The sequence below is a fragment of the Oryzias latipes genome, chromosome 18 (assembly GCF_002234675.1).
Source record: "Oryzias latipes chromosome 18, ASM223467v1".
Classification (NCBI taxonomy): domain Eukaryota; kingdom Metazoa; phylum Chordata; class Actinopteri; order Beloniformes; family Adrianichthyidae; genus Oryzias; species Oryzias latipes.
The window spans coordinates 15,471,518-15,496,349 of record NC_019876.2 but is presented as its reverse complement, the minus strand read 5'-3'; the positions used below and the strand labels follow the sequence as shown (position 1 = coordinate 15,496,349).

Genomic DNA, 24,832 nt, shown 5'->3' with positions numbered 1-24,832 from the left:
ATGCATCAAGATAAAGCATAGAAGGGAGCTTGTGGCTTGCCATTGTAGCTTCTATGTCACAAATACAAGCTTCTTTTAAAAATAGCATTTTTTTCATCTGCTCCTAATTCAAAATGATTTGAATTCATTTAAGCTCAATTTTCTTTATATACAGTACAGACCAAACGTTTGGACACACCTTCTCATTCAAAGAGTATTCTTTATTTTCATGACTATGAAAATTGTAGATTCACACTGAAGGCATCAAAACTATGAATTAAAACGTGGAATTATATATATAACAAAAAAGTGTGAAACAACTGACAATATGTCTTTTTCTAGGTTCTTCAAAGTATCCACCTTTTGCTTGGATTACTGCTTTGCACACTATTGGCATTCTCCCGAGCCCACTTTCGGTGGAAGGGGTGTGGACTTCCAACAAGTTCTCTCCTGATTAGTGACAGCATTTCCCATAAAAACATTGATTCAGACTGACCCAGACAAATCAGTGCTTACTGACACCATCTGGCTCCAAATAGCAGAGTCCATTTCATGGAAAAAAGGAGACTGAAATGACTTCAGTTAATTGGAGCCGGAAGTAAGCCATTTACTATGCGTGTCGTAACGCACACAGTCCAGTTCTCTAAACGGTCAATACTTCTCATAATTTTTTTTGTTAGTTATGTAGAGGGATTCCTACATCTTTGTTTTTGTTTGATAGCCTTCCCTTTTTAGATTGTTTTTTATTTATATTTTTTTACCTAATTGGCTGGTGGGCACGGCTAAGATAAATAAAAGAGTTCAAGTCAGTGTCTAATCATTCTTTATTCTGCAGTTCTTCATTTTTGTTCAGGGTTCTACTGGGGGAACTGGGTGGGTGGAGGGAGGAATCTGGTGAGGGAGGGGTTCCATCTGTGTGTGATTGTCCTGTGTTTTTTGTTGTATATAGTTTTCATATTTTATGACTATTTTATCTGCTTTTATGTTAAGCGCTTTGTGTTTTTAACCAAAATGAAAAGCGCTATACAAATCAATAAAGTTAGAAGTTTAAAGTTTGAGGTTAATGCATGCAGACATTAAACAAAACAGAAAACAACTATCATTGTTTGCCCCAATTCTGTTTACTCTTCTCCGCAGAAAATCCTTGAGTTTCTGGATCTCCAAAGAAATTAAAACAATATCTCAGAGTGCTGTTGGGCCTCCTTTCAGAAGCACTCGTCATTGAGCGGGACACACAAGTTCTAACGCTCCATAAATCCCCCCAAGTTTCCAGCTTAGCCAAATAACTTCAATGTAGCACGGGGGTTTACATTTAAACAATGCACACACAAAATGCCTGTCAGATATCTGTTTGAACTCTTGAAACAAACTTAAAAGAAGACAAGCAGTCAATGCTGTAAAGCCCATTCCCTCACCGCCCAAGACACGGCGCCGTATCAAAGCTGACAAAGTGGAAACACACGAATTACCAAAGGACCGCAAACACACAGACTAACATCACAGGTCCAACGCAAAGCCCACTGTGATAAATGTTCAACATAACTGGTTGAAAAAAGTTGAATCAACTACAAGCAGCAAACTGATGGAAAACTTTCTGATTACCCAGGTAGGTCCTGCAAATCAACAAAATACAACAAAAGAACTTTTCGCTTTTTTTTTTCAGCCTTTCTTTCACTTAATTTGTTCAGTTAATACGAAAAATTAAATGAGTAGATTTTTTTTTTAAAGTAACTTAACCTTAATTTAAAATGTAAAAAATCCTAATTTAAATACAAAAGCCCCTGAAAGAGTGACAGACATGATACACAAAGCGATAAGAAGATGCACTGAGATAAACAAAAAACATTTGTGTGGTCGCACAGTACCCTGCACACACTTCTCTGTCAAGGAGTTATTTTTGGATATCATTCCTTTGAGCAAACGACAGGATGGAAAACCACATGATTGATCTCCGAACAAGGACGTCTGCGTTTCCGTCCTTTTGTTAAGGGATTTGGAACAAAAGTGGTTTCCGTTTTCAGCAGATCTTCCGCCCGCTTTTACGGTCTATTATTAGCTTCTTCATGTGCTTTTTCTTTTGTGCAAGAAAAATCGTCAAAGTGCGTTAAACAATTAATGTCTGGATGTTTACACACACTTTTGAAAGGCATCGATCTAAAAAGGAGTTTGTGTCCACATAAACTGAAGACATCTGCCATTCCTCTGCTTCTCATGAGGACTACTCAGCCTCACCTCCAAGGTGTACACATGTGTGTTTTGTTGTTTGTTATGGTCAATTTTCAAGTTTGTTCTTTTAATTTGAGAACATCAACCATAAAAAAGCAAAATAAGAACACTTTCAAATTATGATAGAATATAAAGCAAAAAGTACTTTTGAAGACATTCTATTCGATGCACAAAAGAAGGAAAACATAACTTGAAATAAAATATAGGGGGCGAGCATTTACTAAAACACAATCAAATATTGGTTTGCACTTGATGCTGTAGCTCGTCTTTCATCAGCCTTCAGGACATGTTCATGACTTCTCATGTCTGGAATGTTATGTACAGAATTAAAAAAAATATATATATATTGTCTAGCCGTGCTGATCGCTTGAAACACTTGAAGCATTTTGCTATTGGAATTTTATAGAAACACTTAAAGTTTCTTGAAAGAACTGAAATAGCAAACAGTGTGAATGAATATTGCTTTCAAAGAAAATTATTTTTTTCTCTCTGACATTTGATTTAAAAGTAATATATGTAAAGTACATACCGTAGGTGGAAATAAAAGCCTAAACTTTTTTTAAAAGACTCCGGAGCACCTTACATATGGATTAATTCTGGTTGTGTTTACTGATGTTGTAGCACTCTGTCAAAATGTCAGTCTGTTTTTTTGCAGATTGCAAACAATATTGGGTTTTATAATAAACACGCTAACGTGTTTATAACAATTATAACGTTGCTAACATGTAGCGATGTCAGACTTTTTTTTTTTTTTTCCTGTGTCACTAAAAGTTGGGAGTTAGCAGTAAGATTTGTTTTAGCGGTATCAGTCTGGTTTTGTACATGCTGGGAGTCACAGGTATTGTTTCTACTTTAACATGACTAGCGTGTTGCACACAAGTTCTAGAGTTACTGTGAACGCAGTTAAAGTCTTACTGATCGACTTTAAACACCTTGGGAGCATAATTCCGTTCTGCATAAAATGACGATAAAGGAACTCTTTCCCACACCTCATTCTCACTGACTAACAAGGAGGGAGGGGGTGGTCTCTGTGACCTGTCCATAACTTATTACTCATTATCAATCTGTAAAAGCTGATAATACACTTTACCTTCTTCTTCAGGATGTTCTGGCTCCCCTGCAGCCTTTTTGACTTTGCATGCAGCCATATCCTCCCCCTTTTACTGAGGAAAAGTCCCAGCTTTTGGTTCTGCTTACCTGAGATCCCATAGGCTGTGTGCTTCCTGTGCTCGTGCTCATCTCTGGTCAAGCAACCCTTGATTTTCTTATGAATTCACAAAAAGCTGGCATTAATTATAAACAACCTGCTCAATTATTGACTGGCCTTTACATCGCTACGCCTTACTGTTCAGTCCCCACCCTGCTTTCTGAGGTCCATTACCTGTCCTGCACTTATTTTATTTGCCTGTTCATTTATTCAGGGCCTTCTCCTCTCCCTCCACTCTCCTCTTCTGCTAAGCTGTCAGTCTGAATGCAAGGAGAGCTTGGAGAAAGGTGGGAGAATTGAGAGAAACTGGATTTAAAAATGAAAAAAAGTGTCAGACCCATACGACTGCATCTGACCTGTGTGCCTGAATGTCTTTTGCATATGTTTCAGTGTATGTTTGTCTCTCACTCCTGCACTTGAATCTCCATCATTGCTTGCCAGAGCAACTTTTTTTTCCAACTACATCTGCAAAAAAACAAGGACATACTCTCACCAATGCATGAATATAAAAAGAAAGCACATTGCTCTCTGCCACAAAAACCCAACAGCTATCCAGCTTTATCGGTTATTACAGGGTATATTCATGTACGGCCATCTATCTGAAAAGACTGTTCCTCTTTGCGAGCAGAGAGACGAGCAGAGAGGCAGATAATCCTCGCTGAAAGAGGACGAGATGAGAGCCAGGTCCTCTCAGCGCTCAGCAGAGATCTTAGAAGCCGCCCACAGTCTCCATCAACAACACAGAAAAAAAAGGGAGACTGAAAAAAAGTAAAAGCTACGAGGCACACTGAGTGTTTCCATGTTCTGTATTGTCTCCTAGGTCAGTATTTCACCCCAAAACTCTAAATGATTAAAGGGAGGCAGGGTATGTTCCTTTTAAGCTCATCTGTACAATTATCACTTAACTTAGGCAGGCAAATGTCTACAAGACCCTCATCGGAAAAAGTGTCTTTAAGGTAGTACAAAGTAATTACCTGTAGTTGAGTCATTAAAACATTGCATCAGAATGTAAAGCAGATCATGGACCAAAGATTTCTCCTTTTTAATGAGAAATGGACGTGCATGTCTAAAAAAACAAAAAGGAGGGTTAAGTGGGGTGGCCCAGTAGTTAGTGCTCTCGCCTTAAGTTACTTTCACACCGCCCTCGGCAACACACATTCAAGAGGCCATTTCCAATGAGAAGCCCATAGGCTTCTGCGTTCAAAACTCTCATATTCACATGTGGCTACATGTAGCATGGATTTGTTAAAAGTTAAAGTCCCATTAATTGTCACGCACCTTGGTGCTGGGGGAGTGGTTAGCTGCAGACAAGGCAGTGCTCTGAACCATTTGGTTGTTTAAACCCCTAAATCCAACCCGTTAATGCTGAGTGTCGAGCAGAGAGGCTCTGTGTCCTTTTACTGTCTTTGGTATGACCGGGCCTGGATTTGAAATCCAGACCTTCCAGTCTCCGGGAAAACACTTTACCACTACCACAAGGCCACTGAGCTGGTGCCAAATGGATGGCGCCATTTTAAAAATCATAGAAGTGCCAAAAAAATTAATAATTGCAGTGTGTGCCGAAATTATGTCACCAAGTCTTTAATATGTCCAAATAGAGCTGTGAAAGAAAAAGCCTGGAGCAAGATTCACGAGATTTGCACAACTTCAAAATTTCACCCCAAGCTTGATCCAACTGCAGGTTGCAGACGTGTGCTTGTAAACAATAGAATAAGACAAAGAAAAAGTAGGCCCTCCCTGCCTGCCCAATATGAAAACAATGGACTGTACTTGCGTCATAAACGCGCGTTCAGCGTGTGTCCGTATCTGTTTAGCGTGTGTCCTAAATTGCCCCCAAGTGGGAATGTGAGTGTTTTGACCCTGCAACTGCCTGATGACTTGTTCAGGGTGTACCCCACCTTAGCCAAACAGTAGCAGAGTTGAGTCCAGCAATCCAGTGAGCCTGAAAGGGATTCAGTGGGTTCTGAAGATGGATAGAGGGTAAAGGGATGTAACCATTGTGCCCACTCCCTGTGTGTGGTCTATGTTGGTAGTGTCACATGGGTTATGTATATTTGGGCAGTAAGTTTGATTTACAATAGTGAGCAGGGATACTTTTGATGGCACAAAATGACGAAATGATTTAGGGAACATGACAAAATGTTCAGTTTCAGTGGATCTGAGTTTTGCATATTTAAGGTGGTGGACTGACATTTAAATACTGTGTATCCTTAAGTAATCTAAGCTTATAAGTCAAGTTGGGGTTAGTTGGGGCAGCTTGAGGCAGAGCAGTCGACCTCTGATTGGAAGATCGCATGTTTAGTTTGCCCGTGTGTCGAAGTGTCCTCGGGCTAGACACCAAACCCCAGATTGCTCCAGGTGATCTGGCTAATGCCTTGCACACCATTGGTGTGTGAGTGTGTGTGTAAATGTGATTGTAAAGCATTTTGGGTCGTGATTCTTACAGAATTACAGTATTTTGACCATTAAGATGTTGGTTTGTAACACAAATGTTCAATATGTGTTCTCTGTCTGTCCGTTCTCCATTCCAAGATGCACTCACAAAAATTAGCTGCTCGTATCCTTCATGCAAGGATTCAAGCATGGAGTATTGGTTTCCACATTTAAAGTCTTAGGTATAACCCAACATGGATCCAATCCCACAACCTTCCAGACTCAGAGCTGACATCCTTTTCTTTTGGGCTGGTCTCAACAATCATGTTCCTCCCACAAACCTGTTATATTCTTTAACCCTCTTCTTTTATCATCACAAAACTAACATTTGCAAAAATCCAGCCTAAGGCAAATGCTAAAGTATCAGGACATAATCTTCTGCTAGACTATGTTCATCCGAAACTCCTGCACTCCTCCTAATGCCACCCCTCTTCGTCTCATCTGCTTTCCATCACCTTTCATGCTTTCTTCCCTCTGTGCCTTTCTTCATTTTCCCATCTCTCTTCTCGAATGACAGTACCTGAGGGAAGGGGCCACCTGTGGACCACGTGTGGAATCAGCAGACAGCTGTATGCACACTCTCTCCGGTGGCCTTCAATTATTCAGTCACTTCTCCCATCTACATCTCCCCATCTTCGCTCTGCCCTTTTCATCTTTCCCTGCCGTCACCGCCTTTACCTCCGAGACACTTTTTCACACAGAGATTGCATGTCTGTCTCTCTGGCTTTATTCAATCCCGTTATTCCCCCAGTCAATCCTCTCCTCCTCGTGCTGCTTCTATCCCCTCCTGGATGACTTTCCCTCTCTTGCAAACTCCTCTGACCATCACGCCATCCTTTTCTACTCCCTTTTTCGCCTCAACTCCATCAGCTCCTTAACTCCACTTCGCTAACCTACAGCTTCTCTTAGTCTCCTCATTTCTCCCTCCTCTTCATGTGCTTCTCCAAAGATTGATGACTCTTCAGCACAAGGCGAGTGGGCCTGTTTAAAGATGTATGAAGTGATGAGGCCACATTTTCACCTCCTCCTTTTTTCTCCTTCCTTCCAGTTCCCCTCCTAGGTCCCTCTCCTAATACAGGCAGCCACCTTCCCCATTGTTTGCAGGTGTTTAGAAGTGCCCTCAAAATCGTGAGAGCTTTCACTAACGCTCAGCTCCTGTCGGGATGGCAGTATCAGTTGAATGTCAATTGAAAACCACCAAAGAGGACTAAAACATTTCCTGTGATCAATTTTATGAGGCAGTTGAAGGAAAAGGCGTCATAAAAAGAAATTCGATGGATTGGTTTGTCTTTTGTTAAGATTATTAATAAGTGTCAGAATCAACTGATTCACGTTGTTGGCATAAGAGGTCAAAGATTTACAGTTTGTCAAAGAGCATGTGTTATTTAGGTCTCACCAGGGACATCCCCGGGGCTAAAGGGTTCAACTGTTTCTGAACCTTTTTTAAGGTGTTTTTAAAAGAAAATATTATATTTTGCTCATGCAGGTTTTTCATGTGTGTACTTCAGCTGCAGAAATGAGTCATCATTTTAAACAAGTTACCCACCCCCTTTTAAAAAATCACTTTATTTTGGTTAAAAAAAAAAATGGCACACAGTCTCCGGTGTTTGTTCTACCTTTATAACCTGTGTACACTGCTGTTCAACTGCCCATTCATATTCCTGAAAGTTATTTCAATATGAATCAGCTGATTCTGTTGTGGAGAAAAGCAGCTTTGCAGATAGGCTTTGTACTGACATGCAGCACTTTCCTAATGTAAAGTGTTGCATGACAGCGCAAAGTCGCTTTTCTCCACAACAGAAACAAGTTGATTGCGTAAACTGTTGAAGAGTTACTGTATGTCAAAAAGCGTGTGTTATTTAGGTTTTGTCCGCAACAGGGTTAGAAGGGTTAGGAGCATCTGCCATTGAGAAACTGCCGATATAGGTTGATTGCCTAATAACTCCACTACTAAAAAGGATCAGTGAAAAACTGCTTTTCTCCACGTCAGAATCCACTAGAATTAAATTAACAGCCTAAACGGTTGAAGAGTTACAGTTTTCAAAAGAGTGTCAACACTAGAGCCTAGAACAGGTGTTAAAGGGTGAACCCAACCCATATGTGACTGGGGTAGGCAGGAAATAAACCATCAACCGCAGCTGAGAGATAGCTGGTCTACCTCTGACACCCAGTTGCCCAATCATTGAAGCAATGATGTATTCAACCTGTTGGTCAAATTCAACCAGACTTTGAGTTTCTTTGCTGATGATATGCAGTTATAAGTATCACGCAAAGCCAATGAGATTTGGCAGGACAAATGTGAGGTTTAGTGCATTAATGTTATTCTAAACCTAGATGCTATATATATATATGTCTTTCATCATCAGAAAAATGCCAGAAGGACATGTTAAAAACAACTAAACACAATTTTCATATGAGTGGATCTTTAAACTGAGTTAGAGACAAAAACCCTTGCACACTATGAACTGAGTCTCTGTTTCACAGAAAATTGCTGGTGTACTTTCGGAAATCCAGAAAGATTGATGCTAGGGGATAAAAAAAAAGGGCTAGGCGTAATATTTGAGCTCATCAAAAGAGACTAAATCAATGCTATTATTTTGGTGTGAGGCCCCTCCTAAAGGCAAATCTATTTGGCTGAGAAATGCTCCTTTATTTCCTCTCAGTTCTGTTCTGACTTGAGCTGTCATTATTTCTCCTCGTGGGGGAAAAGGCTGCTCCAAGGACGCAAAGTCTGAAACGAGCAACCAGCAGGCGCTAGATGCAGTTGTATTTTCTCTCTGGTGAGTCAATCTTGGTGGTAGTGGTGTGTGTGTTTGTGTGTGTGTGTGGGGGGGGGGTATATATGTTATGGCATATGGTTTTGTTTTTTCAAACTGAAGTGCATATAAAGAATGAACTAAAATATGCAAAAATGCTCAACTGTAAACTAAATTTAATCAGAACCAGAGAAGAATGGATGAAATGAATTCAAAACAACATATAACGGTAATTAAAAACACTGCTAACTTGTAACTGTAAAAAAATTTCAAACGCTCCTCTTTTTTGACAAGTCTTAAAATCACGCACATCAACTTATCACACAATCGATTATTTCAAGATTTAGCTCACATAATTAGATTATTAACATAAAACCATGCATGTGATTCTGACTTTTTTTCCAGTGCTGTGACATTTTCCTGTGCAAAGATTTAATTGTAACCAACGATGTCTTTTGTCCAAAATCTAACTTACACAAATATTTAATAACAAATAAAGTTGTAAAAACTGACTAAGTAAAATGAAATAATCTTTTTTTTTACATAAGTCAATAGTTAAAAAACATCTGTACATTTACAACTAATTTAAAATAATCATTTAATTTTTTTCGACAGAATAAGTTAGATTGCTTCCTGCAGATAATTGTGGTATTGAGGAACAATAACAGCCTTAAACAATAAATTACATTTGATGACCCCAAGTGTAAAAAATCGGATTTTGTGCACTAATGAGGAGAAAGATTAAATGTTGATTTTTCTTTTCCTGACCCAACACATGTCAATGTCAATAACCAGCTCTGTTGTTGTAGATGATTATGCTTCAGCTGCCTGTTGCCACATATTCACTCTGTGATCCTCAGTGACTCAACAGCTTTCACTGCAGTCGTCACACGAACCGCAATCTGTCTAATCTCACTCATTCAACACAATCAGAAGCCGTCTGACATGTGACTTCAGACACAGACCCACGATTAGCGAATGAGCTGTTTGACCCGAGTTACACCGACATTAAACGGGCGGGGGGTTGACGGCATTGCACCCGGAGAGGAAAACGCCACCTTCCTCTCCCATTAAAGCTTCCAGTCCACAATGATGAAACGAGGACCCAAAAACCAGATTAGCAAAGAGCATTGACATTTTATTCTCACTCTTTTAATAAACTAGCTGCTACTGTGAGGCTAACTTTACAACATGGACCCAGGCTGTAAAAAATTAGCTCATTACTGGATCCAAGTTTTCTTAAAACTCAGCCTAAAGCGAACCAGTGCAGGCTGGGAAATTGTCTCAATTAGAGATCATGTCTAAGAAATAATAGACACAGACATGTATGTCAATTTGTTTTTTTTTATATTAAAATGTTAACCAATAATAAATCTATTGTGTAAATAAGGATTTGCTGAAATTGATTTAATTAGATGTCAAATAAGTGTAGCTAAGTAACCAATCCAGGAGGAGAGTGAAGTTCAAAGACAGCTCAACTCAACAGACACTACATGATTTTTTTTTGTTTGTTTAATTATTTTCTGAAAAAATGGTCCTTTATAATTAATTGTTAATTGATTTTAGCTAATCCAAATTAGAATTTTCATATTTAACTTGGACGTCACGCACACAGAGTTTTGTGTCTGAATGTGTGCATGTGCATTTGTGTTTTGTGTTAGCTTCTAGGTGTGTGCATGCATGTTTGTGTGTGTGTGCGAGTGTGTGTGTGTGTCTTCAGATGTGCATGTTTGTGTGCAGGTGTGTGTTCCTTTGTGTGTCTGCGATTGTACAAAAGTGAGCGAATGTGTGTGTTTGTGTTGTGTGTGTGTGAAAGTGCCTGTGCGTGCATCTGAGTGTGCCAATAGGGGTGTTTGTCTATGCGTGTGTGCGCGTATTCATGCAAGTGTGTGGATGCGATTATGTCTATGTACTTGCTTGCCTAAGGCAATGTGCGTATGTGCTGCCGTCTGTGTGCGTGCCTGCCTATAGGCGTTTGTGTGTGTTTGCTTCAGTCTATTTGTGAGTATTCCACAGGTGAACATTTTCTTTCGCTGATTTAATAAAGACAAAGCAGCTACATGTGGAATAGCTCTGATCCATCATCAAACAGCAGAAAATTCTGCCTCTAGGTGAAGACATGGACTGTGGCTCTTCAGTTACCACAACAAGAAAAAGTAATAATAATTTTTAAAATATATGATAATAATTATAATAATAAAAAAGCACACAGTGCTGATAATCTGTTAGAAGTCTTCAGAGCAGAGAGGACTCATTTTTGACGTCACTTTTTTTTACCCACTGTGTAACCACAAACATGCCTATAACACGCTCACAGCCAAATAACTGTTGCACTTTACATGTTATTATAGTACAGAATGTTCAGGAAGGAAGTTGCTACCAGACAGACTTGGTTCACACTTCAAAGGCAAAGACTTGATCTTTAGGTCTCATTAAAACTGTCCTTTTGTTTGAGGTTATTTTTACCTTCAGTTCATTAGATCAAACAAATAAGATCTTTTTACGATTTCTTTCTGTTGTTGGTTGAAGTGCAGAAAGCTTGTTATTGTGTCCCCATTATCTGCTTTAAAGCACTTTTATAAATAATTAACACCATTATTTCGTATTTTTATATAAAATGCTGATTTATACCATAATTCATTTGTTTAAAGGTTTTTAGACACAAGGCAGGCAAAATAAAACAAGTGAGGATCTCTGGGTGTTGAGTTTAAAAAATCCACTGCCACACACAAAAACAAATCAATCACAGCCTAAGCTAATAATCCAAACCTGATTTATACGACCGAACGCAGAATCTGCACCGAGGTCTTTTGGAGGAGAAACAGCTTCAGTGAAATTTAAATAATATGGAAGGCAAAGTCAGGTATTCCTCAGGAGGTCAGGCTCACTGCAAACCTGGTAATCAGATGCCTACATTAACACATAAAAACCATTTGTATCCACAGTATTTCTATGGAAGCGCTGCGCTGCTGTCGTCCTTTGCTGTGGTACTTGTTGCACGCATGAAATGGATATTGATCTTTTCATAAGGACCTTAAAACAGAGTAAATCCACCCAAATATCCCAGAACTTCTTGTCCTGAGGCAGATTTCAAAAAGATTCTAAATAAAACAAGCATAAAAGCTCCAAATGGAGTGAGAAAAAATGAATATGTTCAAACATAAAACAAGCAGGAGAGTGATGAGAAATACAAGAAAAAGGTCAAGATGGATTGAGATTCAGGATTCAGGAGGAGGATAAAGAAACCAGGAAAAAAAAAACAATTAAAGAAAAAAAAAGGTGCAGCGGATGTACCTTCTCCTTCAGCCCGGAATATGAAGGTCCGCAGGGAGGTGATGACCTCAAACTTGTTGTCTCCTAATCCCCGCACCTGTCTGATAGCGCTGGCCAGGATCAAACCTTTAGAGTACATCTCCTAAAAGGAGGACACACAAAAACCCAGACAGATCAGAAGCAAATCCACATGTATTGATGCCGTTGAATGGATATGAGAAATGGGTGTGACCCTTCTCCCCCTCACGTCATTTTTGCTCTGCTAGCTGTTTTTAACATGTTTTTTCTGTGGTGCAAGTTATTCAAGCTTTAAACTGACCAATCAGAAGCTTCAATAAGAGTATGTGGTCTCATGTCGAACGTTTGAAAAATCTGACTGACAGAATTTCCCGCTTACGGGTGGTAGGGGTATGACCTTCCAACAAGCTCACTCCTGAGGAGCAAGAGTGGTTGCCATAGAAATGATGACCCAAACCAAAAACTGTTGTCTGGATCCAACGTGGCAGAGTCCGTATGGCAAAAAAAGTGGCTCTTCTGAATTTTAGGCCTGTGATGTCACCCATAGAAAACAGGTGACATCACAGGATATCACTCACTCAGTCCAGTTCCCATTCTACAGTCAATGCTTGACACCCATTCCAACGATTATGCACCTCTGTGCACTTCACAATAACTCCATCTTTGGTATCAGAAGTTGCACACGGAAAAAGACTGGCGCTCAGTTTGAGCCCACACTGACGGATACCTTCATCAAAGCAGAGCCACGTATCATCCATTGTATTTGCACAAACAGCAACTCTGATCTTTTTCAAGCAAAAAGAAGAAGAGAAATCTTTGATAAATGGCGCACGGCTCCTGGACATGGAGCTTTTGAACTCAAAGCGGGGACGTGTGTTTCGGAGGCAGAACGCGCTCCGCCAAAATCAGCATTGATGTGATCTTTTTACCTCCAGACTTGAAAAGTGGTAGATTTGAAAACCAGAGAAGCTAAAAAAGAAAAGTCTCCACACAAAAGACAACAACAAGACATAGGAGAAGAAAGAGACACCATAAAACAAACTTTTTATTATTAAAAAAAGAAATAGAATCTTCACACTACTCTGGGGGTTTGACAAAAGCGCAGGAAGTATTGAGGTAAAAAAAGAGATTTGTGTACCGTTTCATTACCCTCCCATGTTTTCCCCCCCAGTAGCTCCACTGGAAGCATCATAATAAGGAGATTTTTGCACCGGAGGGCTTTATGACCGCCTATACAATCTCCCCAGATAATGGCAATTAAAACTACTGGGTCATTCTGAGTGTGAAACGGAAAAGAGATAAATCAAACTTCGTTTTATCACTGCTCAAGAAGCAAGGACAGAATGGTACCAGGCACAGATCAGCATTCACAGCCAGACGCGGGGAAGAGAACGCAGAAAAATTCAAGAAAATCTCGGACTGTAATGTTCTCGAGTGAACCTGGGGATGGTACATTACGCTTCCGCTGCGGCGTGAAAAATCCCTTGGTTATAGAGAAAAAAGAAAAAACGGGGGGAAAAAGGTCGCGGCAGACACTGCATTATTCATGCTGATAATGTCATTATCATTGCAAAGCAAAAAAAAAAAAAGGTTCAAACATGAAAGATCTGCTTTATTGTCACTCTTGAGCAGTGCTGACTGGAATTCAGATTCTCGCCAGAGCAGCCAGAAGTGGGCGCTACCTCCACAACTCAAAGGCGAACGGAGTCAATCGAAGGATGGAATAAACTTCCGACTTCCCCGCCCGCTACTCTTAATTAAGCCGCTGACCTTGTAGTCCTGGAAAGCGTATTTCTGGAAACCACACGGCCTAAAATACATCAGCCACGACCGCGATGGATAGATGGATAGATGGAGGAAGGGAGCATGAAATGGAAAAAGAAGGAAAATTAGGTTTGTGTGAAAAGGCCAATGAGAGAAGAAAAGGAGAGCGACAGAAGATGAAAACTTAAAAAAAATGAACAGAGAGGGGAGGTGGGGAAGGCATCTTATGGGGAAGAGAGAGATGTGGTCTAGGCATGAAGATGCCTAAAGCAGGTCAGGGAGGGGTCTTTCTCATATTAAAGCAGGATGTTAACAATGGCGAGAAGTGGCTCAACCTAATTACTGCAGGCAGCCTGGTGCACTCCTCTCCCTGGGAGCTCCACGCCAGTGTCTCCCCCCTCCCTCCCTCTAAATTTAGACAGAAGTTAAGAGAAGGTGAGAAGAAAACTAAGAGAGTGTGGATGAATTATCTCTGTGGCTCTGCGCCGATAATTATACCCCGGTACGGGTTAACGGTAATTAATCGTTTTAATTCACGTTTTGGGGTCACGAAGGAGAGAGCTGTTTAATTGCGAGCTGCGCATCTGTAAATACTCCGCCGCTGAAAGGAAGCGGTCAGCAGTGGGAGTGACGGCGGGCGGAGGAGGGATTCAGACGCCGCAGCTGTTCCCATCGTACATTATGGGCTAATCTCGACAGGACAGGCTGCCAGGAGGAGCAATGAGGCCTAACTATCGGTCGGTCTCATAACACACACACACAGATCTGAATCACCTCCCTGTGACCTCCTACCACACAACTATTTCCTCGTCTACATTCACTCTAGGGGTGGCGTCCCTATATGTACATGGGTGGAAGTGCTTCTACTTGCAACAAAAAAAGAAAGAACGAAAAAACAACCTGGTAGACTTCAACTTCGGGAAACAATTAAGGCCGAGCAATGGAGCTAACGTCTACAATAATGGAGGCGCCGTGTGGAGAAAGCAGGAGGAGGGCAAAAACGGAGGAGGAGGAGGGTAGCTGATGGAATGGAGTTGAAGCTCTAAGGTGAGAACTTTGCAGTGGAGGAAGGAGGACACCCACAGGCGACAGCGGAGAACTGCGGGTTTGGCTGAGTTCTGTGCCTCTGGGCATCAAGAGCATCAGCTCTTCTTTTTTTTGTTTTTTGTTTTTTTTAAAAGACAGCGCTTCCAGGCAGAGATGTTCAAGTCATGACTCAACATGAGATTTCTGCTTTTCCAGTGAATTTCTGTCAGATCTCATAGCTAAAAGATTCATTAAACAAACTGTTTTCATAGAGAAGATGGCTTGAAACAAAATAAAACTTGCTTGGGATTATTCTGTTTACTGTACTCTGATTCAAATGTTGTGTTACGCTGAAAAAGCCAAAAAAAAAGACACGAGACGAGTAAAGACAGACTCCCTGAGTAATGATAAATGACAGTCCTTCAACAGAATTTTTCTCAGTGTTGTGGCTTTGTCTGTCACTGCAATCTTTGCTTTTGTACAGAGCCCTGGAAAGCAAATCCCATCAACGAATGTGTCAACGCAAAAACATATGTAAAGATCACGACATTTTTAAAAGCGAATGTTCTTGTGGCATTTTTCTGAAGCACGTATATATGAAGAGAATTAAGTTTGAAATTGCATTTTTTTAAATATTTCTTTATTCGAATCGTTGTGGATCTAGAAGTTACAGGAGCAGACAAAAAAAAGCAGTTTGAAAAAGAGTTCCCCGCTCTGCTCCATTCCGATGCATCCACTTGCAGACAAAAAGATCTATGTTCCTGTCGTCAGCAGCAGTTGTTGCTGAGAGCTCTCCGTTTAAATGCTCACCCACTAGCTTACAAGTGGAAGGGGGGGCGGAGTTCCTCTAAGCCAGAAGTCCCTCCCACAACTCAGAAGTGAATTTCCAATGAACTCCTGCTGCTCTGCAGAAACTATGTCCTAGAAAACAACACAGGTTTTTTAAATTTGGGAACACTTGTAGAAAATATCAAAAGATGGTCAAAGTGGGACTTTAAGCTTCTGGCCACAGCCACTGCAAAGGTTTGGTGATTGTTCAATCAACTCTTTAACCACAGTTTGGGCAAAACAATCTTCTGCTTTCCCTCTTCTTCAAAACATCAACATCCAATCAATGATATCCCATAATACCAACCTTTTCTGCTCTCGTTTCATTTTTCAACATTTTGATCTCTGGAAATTATTTTTGTTGACCAAACTGTTTTTTGATTTCATTCTTTGGTTTCTTGAATATTGTTTTTAAAATGTAATTTTTGTTTGTTTTGTTTTTTTAATTGTCGTGATCCTTAAGATGCTTTTGCATCTGGTGATGTATTGATGTGATTTGCACTTTAAGGCCATCATACTTTTGTTTCTCACGACACTTGACTCCAACTCCTTAGCAAAATATAAGATTCTGTATTCACCGGGGGATGCAAGGAAGTGACTTAACGCCGCCTGACGTGAAGATCTGGCTGTGACACGCTCTATGTGCTGAGAGAGAAGTGAGCGTGAACCTAGGCGGGTTTTTTTTGCAGCTCGAGAAGCCACAACAGAATGCCAACATGCGATATCCAAACGTAAGGAAACCTTTCAGGGTCAGCAGCACCAACCGAGGGGAGGGGTCCCTAGCTGCTATTGCTTCTACTTTCATAAAAAAATAAAAAAATCATGTTTTGGGGGAATTTTTGTTAACCAAATGAAGCATAATTCTCTTAACAATATGTCATATATCATAGTTAAATAGGTTTAAAAATAAAGGTGAATGTGGCTTAATATAGATTCATCTGCATAGAGGGAAAATAAATGAAAATTCAAAACATAAGGGGGGAAAAAAAGAAACTTATTAAAAATATGAATGTAAATATGTTTATAAGACAAAATAAAGAGCAGAAAAACACTCCCTAGAATTGCAGCTTTGAGTGTTGTGACTTCCCTTTTTTCTGAACTACACTTATTTTATTATTCTTTTCTTTTTCTGCAAGTTTTTGCATTCAATGCATCGTATAAAAAGAAAAAAGGGAAATAACATGTCTTTTTTTAATATTTTAAAATGTTTTTCCGATACTTCTAAATTGTTGTTAGTCTAATGTTGTTGTCCTTAAGTAAACGTACATGTAACGGTGTGAAACGTGCGGTATTGTAATGTTCTGATGATCCCTGATGACATCTGAGAATCACAGTGTGACACAAGGTATCTGCACATATCCAGTGAAGACGGTGGAAAAGGTAATTGGGAGGTTTTTTTCAGGTTTGATAAGACCGTTTCTCAACATCAGAGATTGAAGGCAGACAGACTGATACTGAAACCGATCCCTGATCCTAAAACCTCATCTCCCCTTTGGCCTTCTGTCCACCCTGAGCTCTTCTCCAATTCCCCATCCTCACATCCCTCCACTTCTCCTCTCACTAGCTGGAAACCAGGCTTTTGTTTGACAAACACATGCTCACACACACACACACACACACACACACACACACACACACTCACACACAAACAACATAGCTTCAGAACGCTTTCTCCAAAAGTCAATCCCAGCATTGACGAAATCAAGAGAAAGGCGTAAATGATCAGACAGATTGGAGAAAATGCTGCGGAGGGGACGAAGTAAGACGAGAGGATCTGGTGACTCTCCCACGCCGCCTCTCCGAGCCCTATGATGACATCACAGTGAGACCTTCAAACTGTGACAGCGATTAAGTGCGCTCAGTTCTGTCAGGGACTGACAAATCCCAGAGGATCTCAGACTACAGAAGAGGTTCTTTTTGGCTGTTCAAAGTTGGAGAACAAGCATGAGAATGTTTGGAGGCTTTTTTTTCTGTTGAACAGATAGTGGAAGAATAACAACTTTACCAAAAAATGGCCATGATGTTTTTTTTTTGCCTTGTAAGTTCCCTAACCTACTCCCCTAAAGGAACACTTTTCACCCACATATATAAAGATAGAATATTTTGAATTTTCAACAGTATTTTTTTCTATTTTATATACTTTATAATATAAATAACACCAAATCTAGGCCCACACATCACCCACTTTTTGTTCTCTATCAAATTCAACATTTATTTTAGAGTGCTGCTACTTTGAAAACTGAAGCAACAATTAGCTAATTAGTATAAATACATTTATGATGACAATCTAATTAAAAATTCACAGTTTTTTAAACAAAAGAAGCACAAGTGCAAAGAGAGGCACTCGTGTCATGTTTAAAACACCTGCCGAAAGAGCAGAAAGTCTCTTTTTTTTTCTTTTAATAGAATTTTCCGTGTCTTTATTTTCAGAAGCCATTATTGAGGCTTTTCAAAAATCCACTTATGTTGGTAGGGAAAAAAAATTACAAAAACCCACTTAGGCTAAAGTTATAACATTTCTGACCTCCATAGCAAGCACATTTTCAGTCAAGTAAATGAGATGTATTTGGACGCCACTTTTGAAATCTATTGATCTATTCATTTTTATTTGACTTTATTTATAAAAGAAAGATTTACTTTAAAGCAATAGAGAAGCTTTGAATGAAAGTCATATTTTAAAAAGCATAGCAAAGTTCTACAAAATATGTACAAATATGTATTTGGATCCAACAGAATAAAATGGAATACCTTGAAATCTTTTAAAAGCCAGACAATATTTCATTACCAAAAATTGTAATGAGAAGTTCTTGACACTAAAATGTGTGGAGAACTTCTCTGAAACTCTAAGGTATCTCTTTGCTAACAAAGTCAGCTAGCATTAGTCCTAAGGAGAAAAAAACTATTACATTTAATAACTTTTTAAATGACATACACTGATTTCCTGTCTCTTAACATTGTTGTATTGTTAATATTTAATTAAGAAAAATTGGCAAGTTACCTCCCCCCATTTTACTCCCCTTCCATTGATTACTTGAAAAAGACATTTTTAAATTTAGTTCATGTAGTTTTGTGGCTGAACAACAACTATGCAACGCCTCATTTCGTAAACACTTCTAAATGATCTATAAAGTCATGACTATTTTGTTCTGTCAAGCAAAACTTTACATTAGTAAAGCCAATATGACCAAATCAGCAGATTAGCGTTGCTCGAGTAAGAGGTCAAAGAGTTACGGTATGTCAAAGAGCGGGTGTTATTTAGGTGTCGCCAGCGACATCTCCGCTGTTAAACACTTAAGCAATTTCCTGAAAACTATTCTAGGCAAAAAGATTTTTTGGACCAGAAAGATTCCCCTTTTTTTCTTTTAGGTTACTAAATATGTAAAAGCGTTAGATTTAAAAAGAATAAGGAGAATTAAAATGTGACAAATAAATTAATTTGTTATCAAACCCTTTTGAATCTGAAATGAATTGTGAATCCAAATTGAAATGGGTTCAGTAGTTTAGCTGTGATACTCAGCTCTAGCTGCTAGATGGCATCATGATGACAATCATAGACACATTTATAGCAGTGCCACATAATATAAATAGGATTTTTGTTTATCTGTGGGGAAAATACAAAGTAATTGCTTTCTAAATTAGCCTTATATTATTATTATTGGTCTAGTATTTCATTTTTGTCAACATGCAAGCACCTTATAATATTTTTATTAACATTTATATGTGTGCAGGCCAATTATGTCTAAGTTGTTAAAAATGTGCAGATATAATAAGAAACAAGGACCACAGCTATGGCGATCGGGTGACCTCCGGTCTCTTAAGTGTGTGATTCATTACGGCTGAGGACGAGAGACTTGGTCCAAGCTGCGAAAAAAAGTTTTCAAACTACCCTTTACTGCCACTTCTTGGAATACATCACCGCCTTAATGGATTAAGAAAACAACGGATATTTGCATGGATATATCGTTGGGGAGTATCCTGGCTCCCTTTCCACTACCCATCGGATGGATGGTCTTCCCTTTATTCCAAATATACTAAGGTAACTGATTCAACTGAACTGGTTCAGTTGAATTCTTCTGAATGTGGACAGAGCGTTACAGGTCCACGATCTTTTTGAGACTGCTTCATCCGAGGAGACGAAAGACGCAAAAAAAACGCAAAAGCACTGAATACAAACTATATAAAGAAATGGGTGTATTTGGGTGGTGGTTAAATACAAGGGTTGATGATTTTGTATATATATTTGTGTAAAATTAAAATAACTATGTAACTGGGAAAAACATTTCTAAGTCGCACTAGTTTGTTTTGTGTAAATAGAAGGACAAAAAAGAAACACACAATAAAGAAGGAAAGAGGAGCCCTGTTTTCTTTGTAATTACTCCCATTTAATGTCGAGTGTTGCACATTTATGGCTCTAACGCTGAAGCTCTGTGAGAATTTGCCAACGAGATGCAAAGCAATCTTATGTACCATGAAAAGTACAAGATCTCTGCAGCAACTACTTCTTTTTCTGACATGCTGCTGAACACTGCTGGGAGACATTCTTGTAATCTTTTTGTACCTCGTTGCTAACCCTGTGAAAGTGGCACGGGAGGAGCAGAGTCTCAACTGGCTGCACCGAAGGAAGAGTTACTGAGAGGCGGCAGCTCAGCCTTCCCATTCAACCAAAACACTACGGAGCGTTCCTCCGTCTCAAAGGGCACAGGGTCTCCCTGGCAGAACTTCAGAAGCCTTTAAAAAAAAAAAAAAAAAAAAGCCCCCCAACAACAATCCCTGCCTGTTGACACATGCAAGAGTCAATAAAAGCCAACTTTCATCTTCAAAACACTGTACTCCCACCGCTGATAGAGTCAAAGGGTGGACTAAGCTGGCCTCCCTGCTGATGCCACCCCGCTGTTGACGGAGCGTGTCCTGATAAATAAAGCAGCAAATGTGATGGAAAGAGAAAATGAGACGGAGACCCAGAGGCAGCCAGAGCATAGAGGGCTATAATTAGTGTGTGATTAATGAGCAGACGTCAGACAGGTCCCACATCATTGATTGTGATGTTGTGCATTGCTGCTGCGGTGAAAACAAGCTGGCCTTAGTAGGGAGGCTTTGAGGTCACTACACACACACAGAGACACACACACAGAGACAGGCGCACACACACACAGACAGGCACAGTAGCCGATCAAACAGTCATTAGGAAGGAGGTGCATCACAACAACTCAAGAATCCAGGACTTATACAAATGCACAAATGATCACGGGATTTTCATTTTTGTCTATTTTCAAAGGTTACACAGAGAATCAACGTTTTTTTGTATTTGTAATGAAACAGTTTGAAAACTTGGAGACAAAAATACCAAAAGAAGACACCCACAGTATGGCCGATGGTTACCTTACTGTGGGTGACAGGTCGTAAAGCTAACACTTAAGCTTCCTCCTCCCCTCTATCACCTTTGTGTCTTTTATACTTGTTTTTTATGTTTTCACTATGTGCATGTTTTTATTAGTATATGTATTTTAGATGATAATTTAATTGTAAATGTATATTTTTAATTGATGCACTTAATTGATGTTTTTAGGTTTTTAGGTTGACAATTTTTAACACCTGTCCGGGGACTACGGATGAAAAATAGCCTTTGGGCTAATTCTGGTGCATTGCAGTGATGCTTTTAATGTGCACTGTCCCTGTTAAATAAACGAATAAATAAAAAGAACACAGAGCTAAGGGAGGCGGGCGAGCTGCGGGTAAATCATATGAATATTTCCATTTTTCAACCCCACAAAACCTCCGTACTGCTAGTGCTGTTCAAGTAATGAGTGCAAACATCTTTTCCCCATTACAAATGGGGATAATATACAAACAGAGTGTAGTTTGTGGCAGTGGCTCAGGTGGCTGAGCAGGTCGGCCAATGACCAGAGGATCGGCGGGTCGATCCCCGCTCCCCCAGCCAACCGTTGTTGTGTCCTTCACCCTCCCTCCATTGTGGCTCCACTGGTGTGTGAATGCATATGAATGTCCCGGGATGGTCAGAAGAGCAGTAAGTGCGTACTGGCAGCCACGTCTCTGTCCGTCTGCCCCAGGGCAGCTGAGGCTACATCAGTAGTTACCATCACCAAGTATGAATGAGGAGTGAATGAATGATGGATATACATTATTAGTGCTTTGATCATCCGGAAAAGCTTGGATAGATCTAATCTATTGATATGATCATTATTGGCAGTTTGTATGGGTATCCCTAGGGATTAATGTTTCACCTGTACAACCCGTCTTGAGCGAATTTGCGCGCGTCCACTAAGGAGCCGGTGCGCGCACTTCACTAACTAGGGTGTGGCGTAAAGGTACCATACGACGGCATCACCCGTACATCATAAGTCTGTGTAACTTATATTATCCTAAAAAACACTACAACATATTTATCACATGCATGGTGATCGTATGCTCCATATACATGATGTCCCTTAGGTTGGCCACAAAGACAAAGGTGACCCTTCACCAGCCCAAACAACTTAAAAAAATAAAAAACATCCCATGCACCCGTACAGGTAAACCCCTTAGTACGGGTGCATGGAATTAAGGCATTGACATTGGAGATTTAGATCCGGTATTGACATTCTTTTGACTACTGTAACTCTTCAATAATGTAATTCTAGCAAATTTTGAAGCAAAGAGAGGTGTGTCTGCAATCAACATAAATCAGCTGGTTCACAGTGTTGCTATAAGTCAAAGTGTGTGTGTTAAACTCCATCACCTCGCCTGCATTTGCGTCTGCATCATCCTCTGATACAGCTCCCACACCAAACCAACTCATTGATCTCCTCCTCTCATGATGACACAGCAGCTGCTAAGCCAACTTTCAAACTGTACTGTCACAGAGGGGAGAACAGATCGGAGGTGTGGAGAGGGAGAAGTGCTGACGAAAGCATTTAGAGGCGAGCCTTTTCTCCGACTCATTTTCCCTCTGTTTCTCTTTCCTCGAGCTCTGGCCTGCTGCCAACATCAATGTACTTTAATGTAGGTGGGGAGTGTTGACCCACTGACCATGATGCAATGTCCTTGTCCATCCCCCCACCTCCACCCCGCCTTTTCCTGTCATGATGCTGTACTGATGACAGTGAGAACGAGCAAAAGAAACAAACTGCTGCAGACAGAGTTCGGAGACAGAGGAGGAGTTACCTTCTCGTTGTTGTAGTAGGCCAGACTCTCACCATCAAACCTCACCCACCGCCTTTGAAATACACAATTTCTGCAAAAAAAAAGAAGGGAAAACATACTTAAGAAAGCCAAAGATTTTCGTTTTGAAAGCAATACCTTCCCTAAAAGTAGAAGCAAACTCCAACAGGTTGGTAATCTGTCCTGCACAGGTACTCATATTTCATCACCACAGCCACCGGCTTATTAATGTCAGGAATCGTAGCAATAGCTGTCAGTTATCATCATCCAAATAACACACATTGTGACACGTCCTGTTTGAATATTCAACAGCCCACTGGCAGTTGGCCAAACCCATACAAATGAAGGAGGCTGCGAAAAGGAACTAAATGATTGATATTTCTGGTTTGCAGTGATGGGAATACGTGAACTAATTACTCTAAAAAAGATAGGAGGTCACGTGGCTCATTAAGTTTGTATGGAGCCAACTGGCTGCTGTCATCTTGGCCAAATATAACCTCACTGGTGCCAATTTTTTCTTTTTTAAAATCGGTGGGCCAGCTCTGCCCGAGAGATGTTCGTAAGGAAACAAAAAGTATTTTTAACTTGGGGCTGACATGATAACCTGACCTACGTTATTTTTATTTTTTATACAGGATTCAATACGGAAGCAGGGAGGGGGAAAATTAAAATTTGTTGCACATGACAATTGTATAAGAATCCTTTGTGTGTTTCTTCATGTCTCTGTCTATAAAGTTTTGCGCTGCTGCACCATAAACTGAAGGGATTGTTTCTACGGAGACGGATGATTTATCATAGCAACCCCTAAAGGGAGAAACCAAAAAGTAAAGAGGCTGCAAAGCGTATTTAAAAAAACAATGTGAATGTGCATTGTGTTGTTACCAGAGTTTATATATCTGAACTTTGGTAAAGAACTGACATCACGTCAATCAATCAGGAACTCAAATGTGGCCCGTTGATGTAATGAGCGGGTTGAGTCCAAAACCAACATGGAGAATCTGATCATTCTCCTTCTGCACCTTAATTATTTTTTTAGGGTATATTAAAAAAGGAGGAACACACACAGCTGAATCAGAATGGTCTTTAGTGGTCACAGCAGAACATGGAGCTTCATGGAATTGCTTTCACTAGAACTTTTAAAAAAAAGTTAAGAAAAGATATAATATTCAAAATTTTAATCTATGACATAACTTTACAGCCTATGAATCCCAAAATGATGCTCTGATAGAATTTAAGCCATGTTTGCAGTTTAGTTTTTTACACATTTTCTTTTGACAATTGCTCCAAAAAGGATTTTAAAATAACAAATTCAATGTTGTCCTATTTTCCTGAAATCATTTTGAAAAAATATAAAGATTGGGGGTGAGGTTTAGAAAAAGACCGCTATGCTTAAAAAATATTGCTTTCTAATTGAAGCATTGACTGTTAATTCTTTGTTTTTGGCTTTTTTCTTGGGGGTGGGGGTCAGACATGGTGACACGTTCATTACGTAGGTGTAACACCTTAGTAATAAAGATTAGGAAAAAAGGACTGAGAAAGAAGATGGAGAGTAACTAACAGAGACAGAAGTCAGTCTTACCCTTGAGGTGACAGCTTGTCAAGCCAGCCCACTCTGAGCCCTGCTTGTTTGGGGCCTCTATAGAAGCATGCGTATGGAGAAATGTCAGGGTTTTCATTTTTGGTTGCAGTCGCTGGAGCATCTGTAGACGCAGAGTAGAGGTCGCAGTTCACCATGACCCTGGATTCAGCAGCGGCTGCCTTAGCTTCCACGGATGAGGCTAAGCTTTGTTCTGAACAAGCCACCGGCAACATGCCAGCGCCCTCCTCAACAGTCGAGTACTCGTCCTCACAGGGGGATGGTGGGACGGGTGCAGGAGGTTCACAAACTTTGTCCTTGGATTTTTTTCTGCAAGATTAAAGATGTTTGTTACCATCATGTCTGTCATTTATACTGTGGGATCACAAATGTATGAAAACCAAACCATGATTTAAATTCAATGTTAATGTGTCATACCATGGTCCAAGTGAATACTCAATTCTTTTTGGGAGCAGGGTGTTCGTGAAAAAGTGATAATGGACATTGATAACATAGAAAAAAGAATCTCTTGCAATAAAAGCGATCCAGGAAACTACTTGCAGACTTTGTTTCTTTGCTTTTGCTTCT

At 40.0% G+C, this 24,832-nt stretch overlaps 1 protein-coding gene across 1 annotated transcript in view; it reads right to left on the bottom strand.

Moving 5' to 3' along the window:
* arap2 (ArfGAP with RhoGAP domain, ankyrin repeat and PH domain 2) overlaps window positions 1-24,832 on the bottom strand; it is a 179,769-nt gene that overhangs the window by 138,909 nt on the left and 16,028 nt on the right. The window contains exons 6-8 of the mRNA XM_023966122.1: window positions 24,248-24,574; window positions 22,672-22,741; window positions 11,896-12,016 (exon numbers count right to left, since the gene is read on the bottom strand). Of these exons, the coding sequence (XP_023821890.1) occupies window positions 11,896-12,016; window positions 22,672-22,741; window positions 24,248-24,574 (518 nt within the window). The remainder of the gene's footprint in view (window positions 1-11,895; window positions 12,017-22,671; window positions 22,742-24,247; window positions 24,575-24,832) is intronic.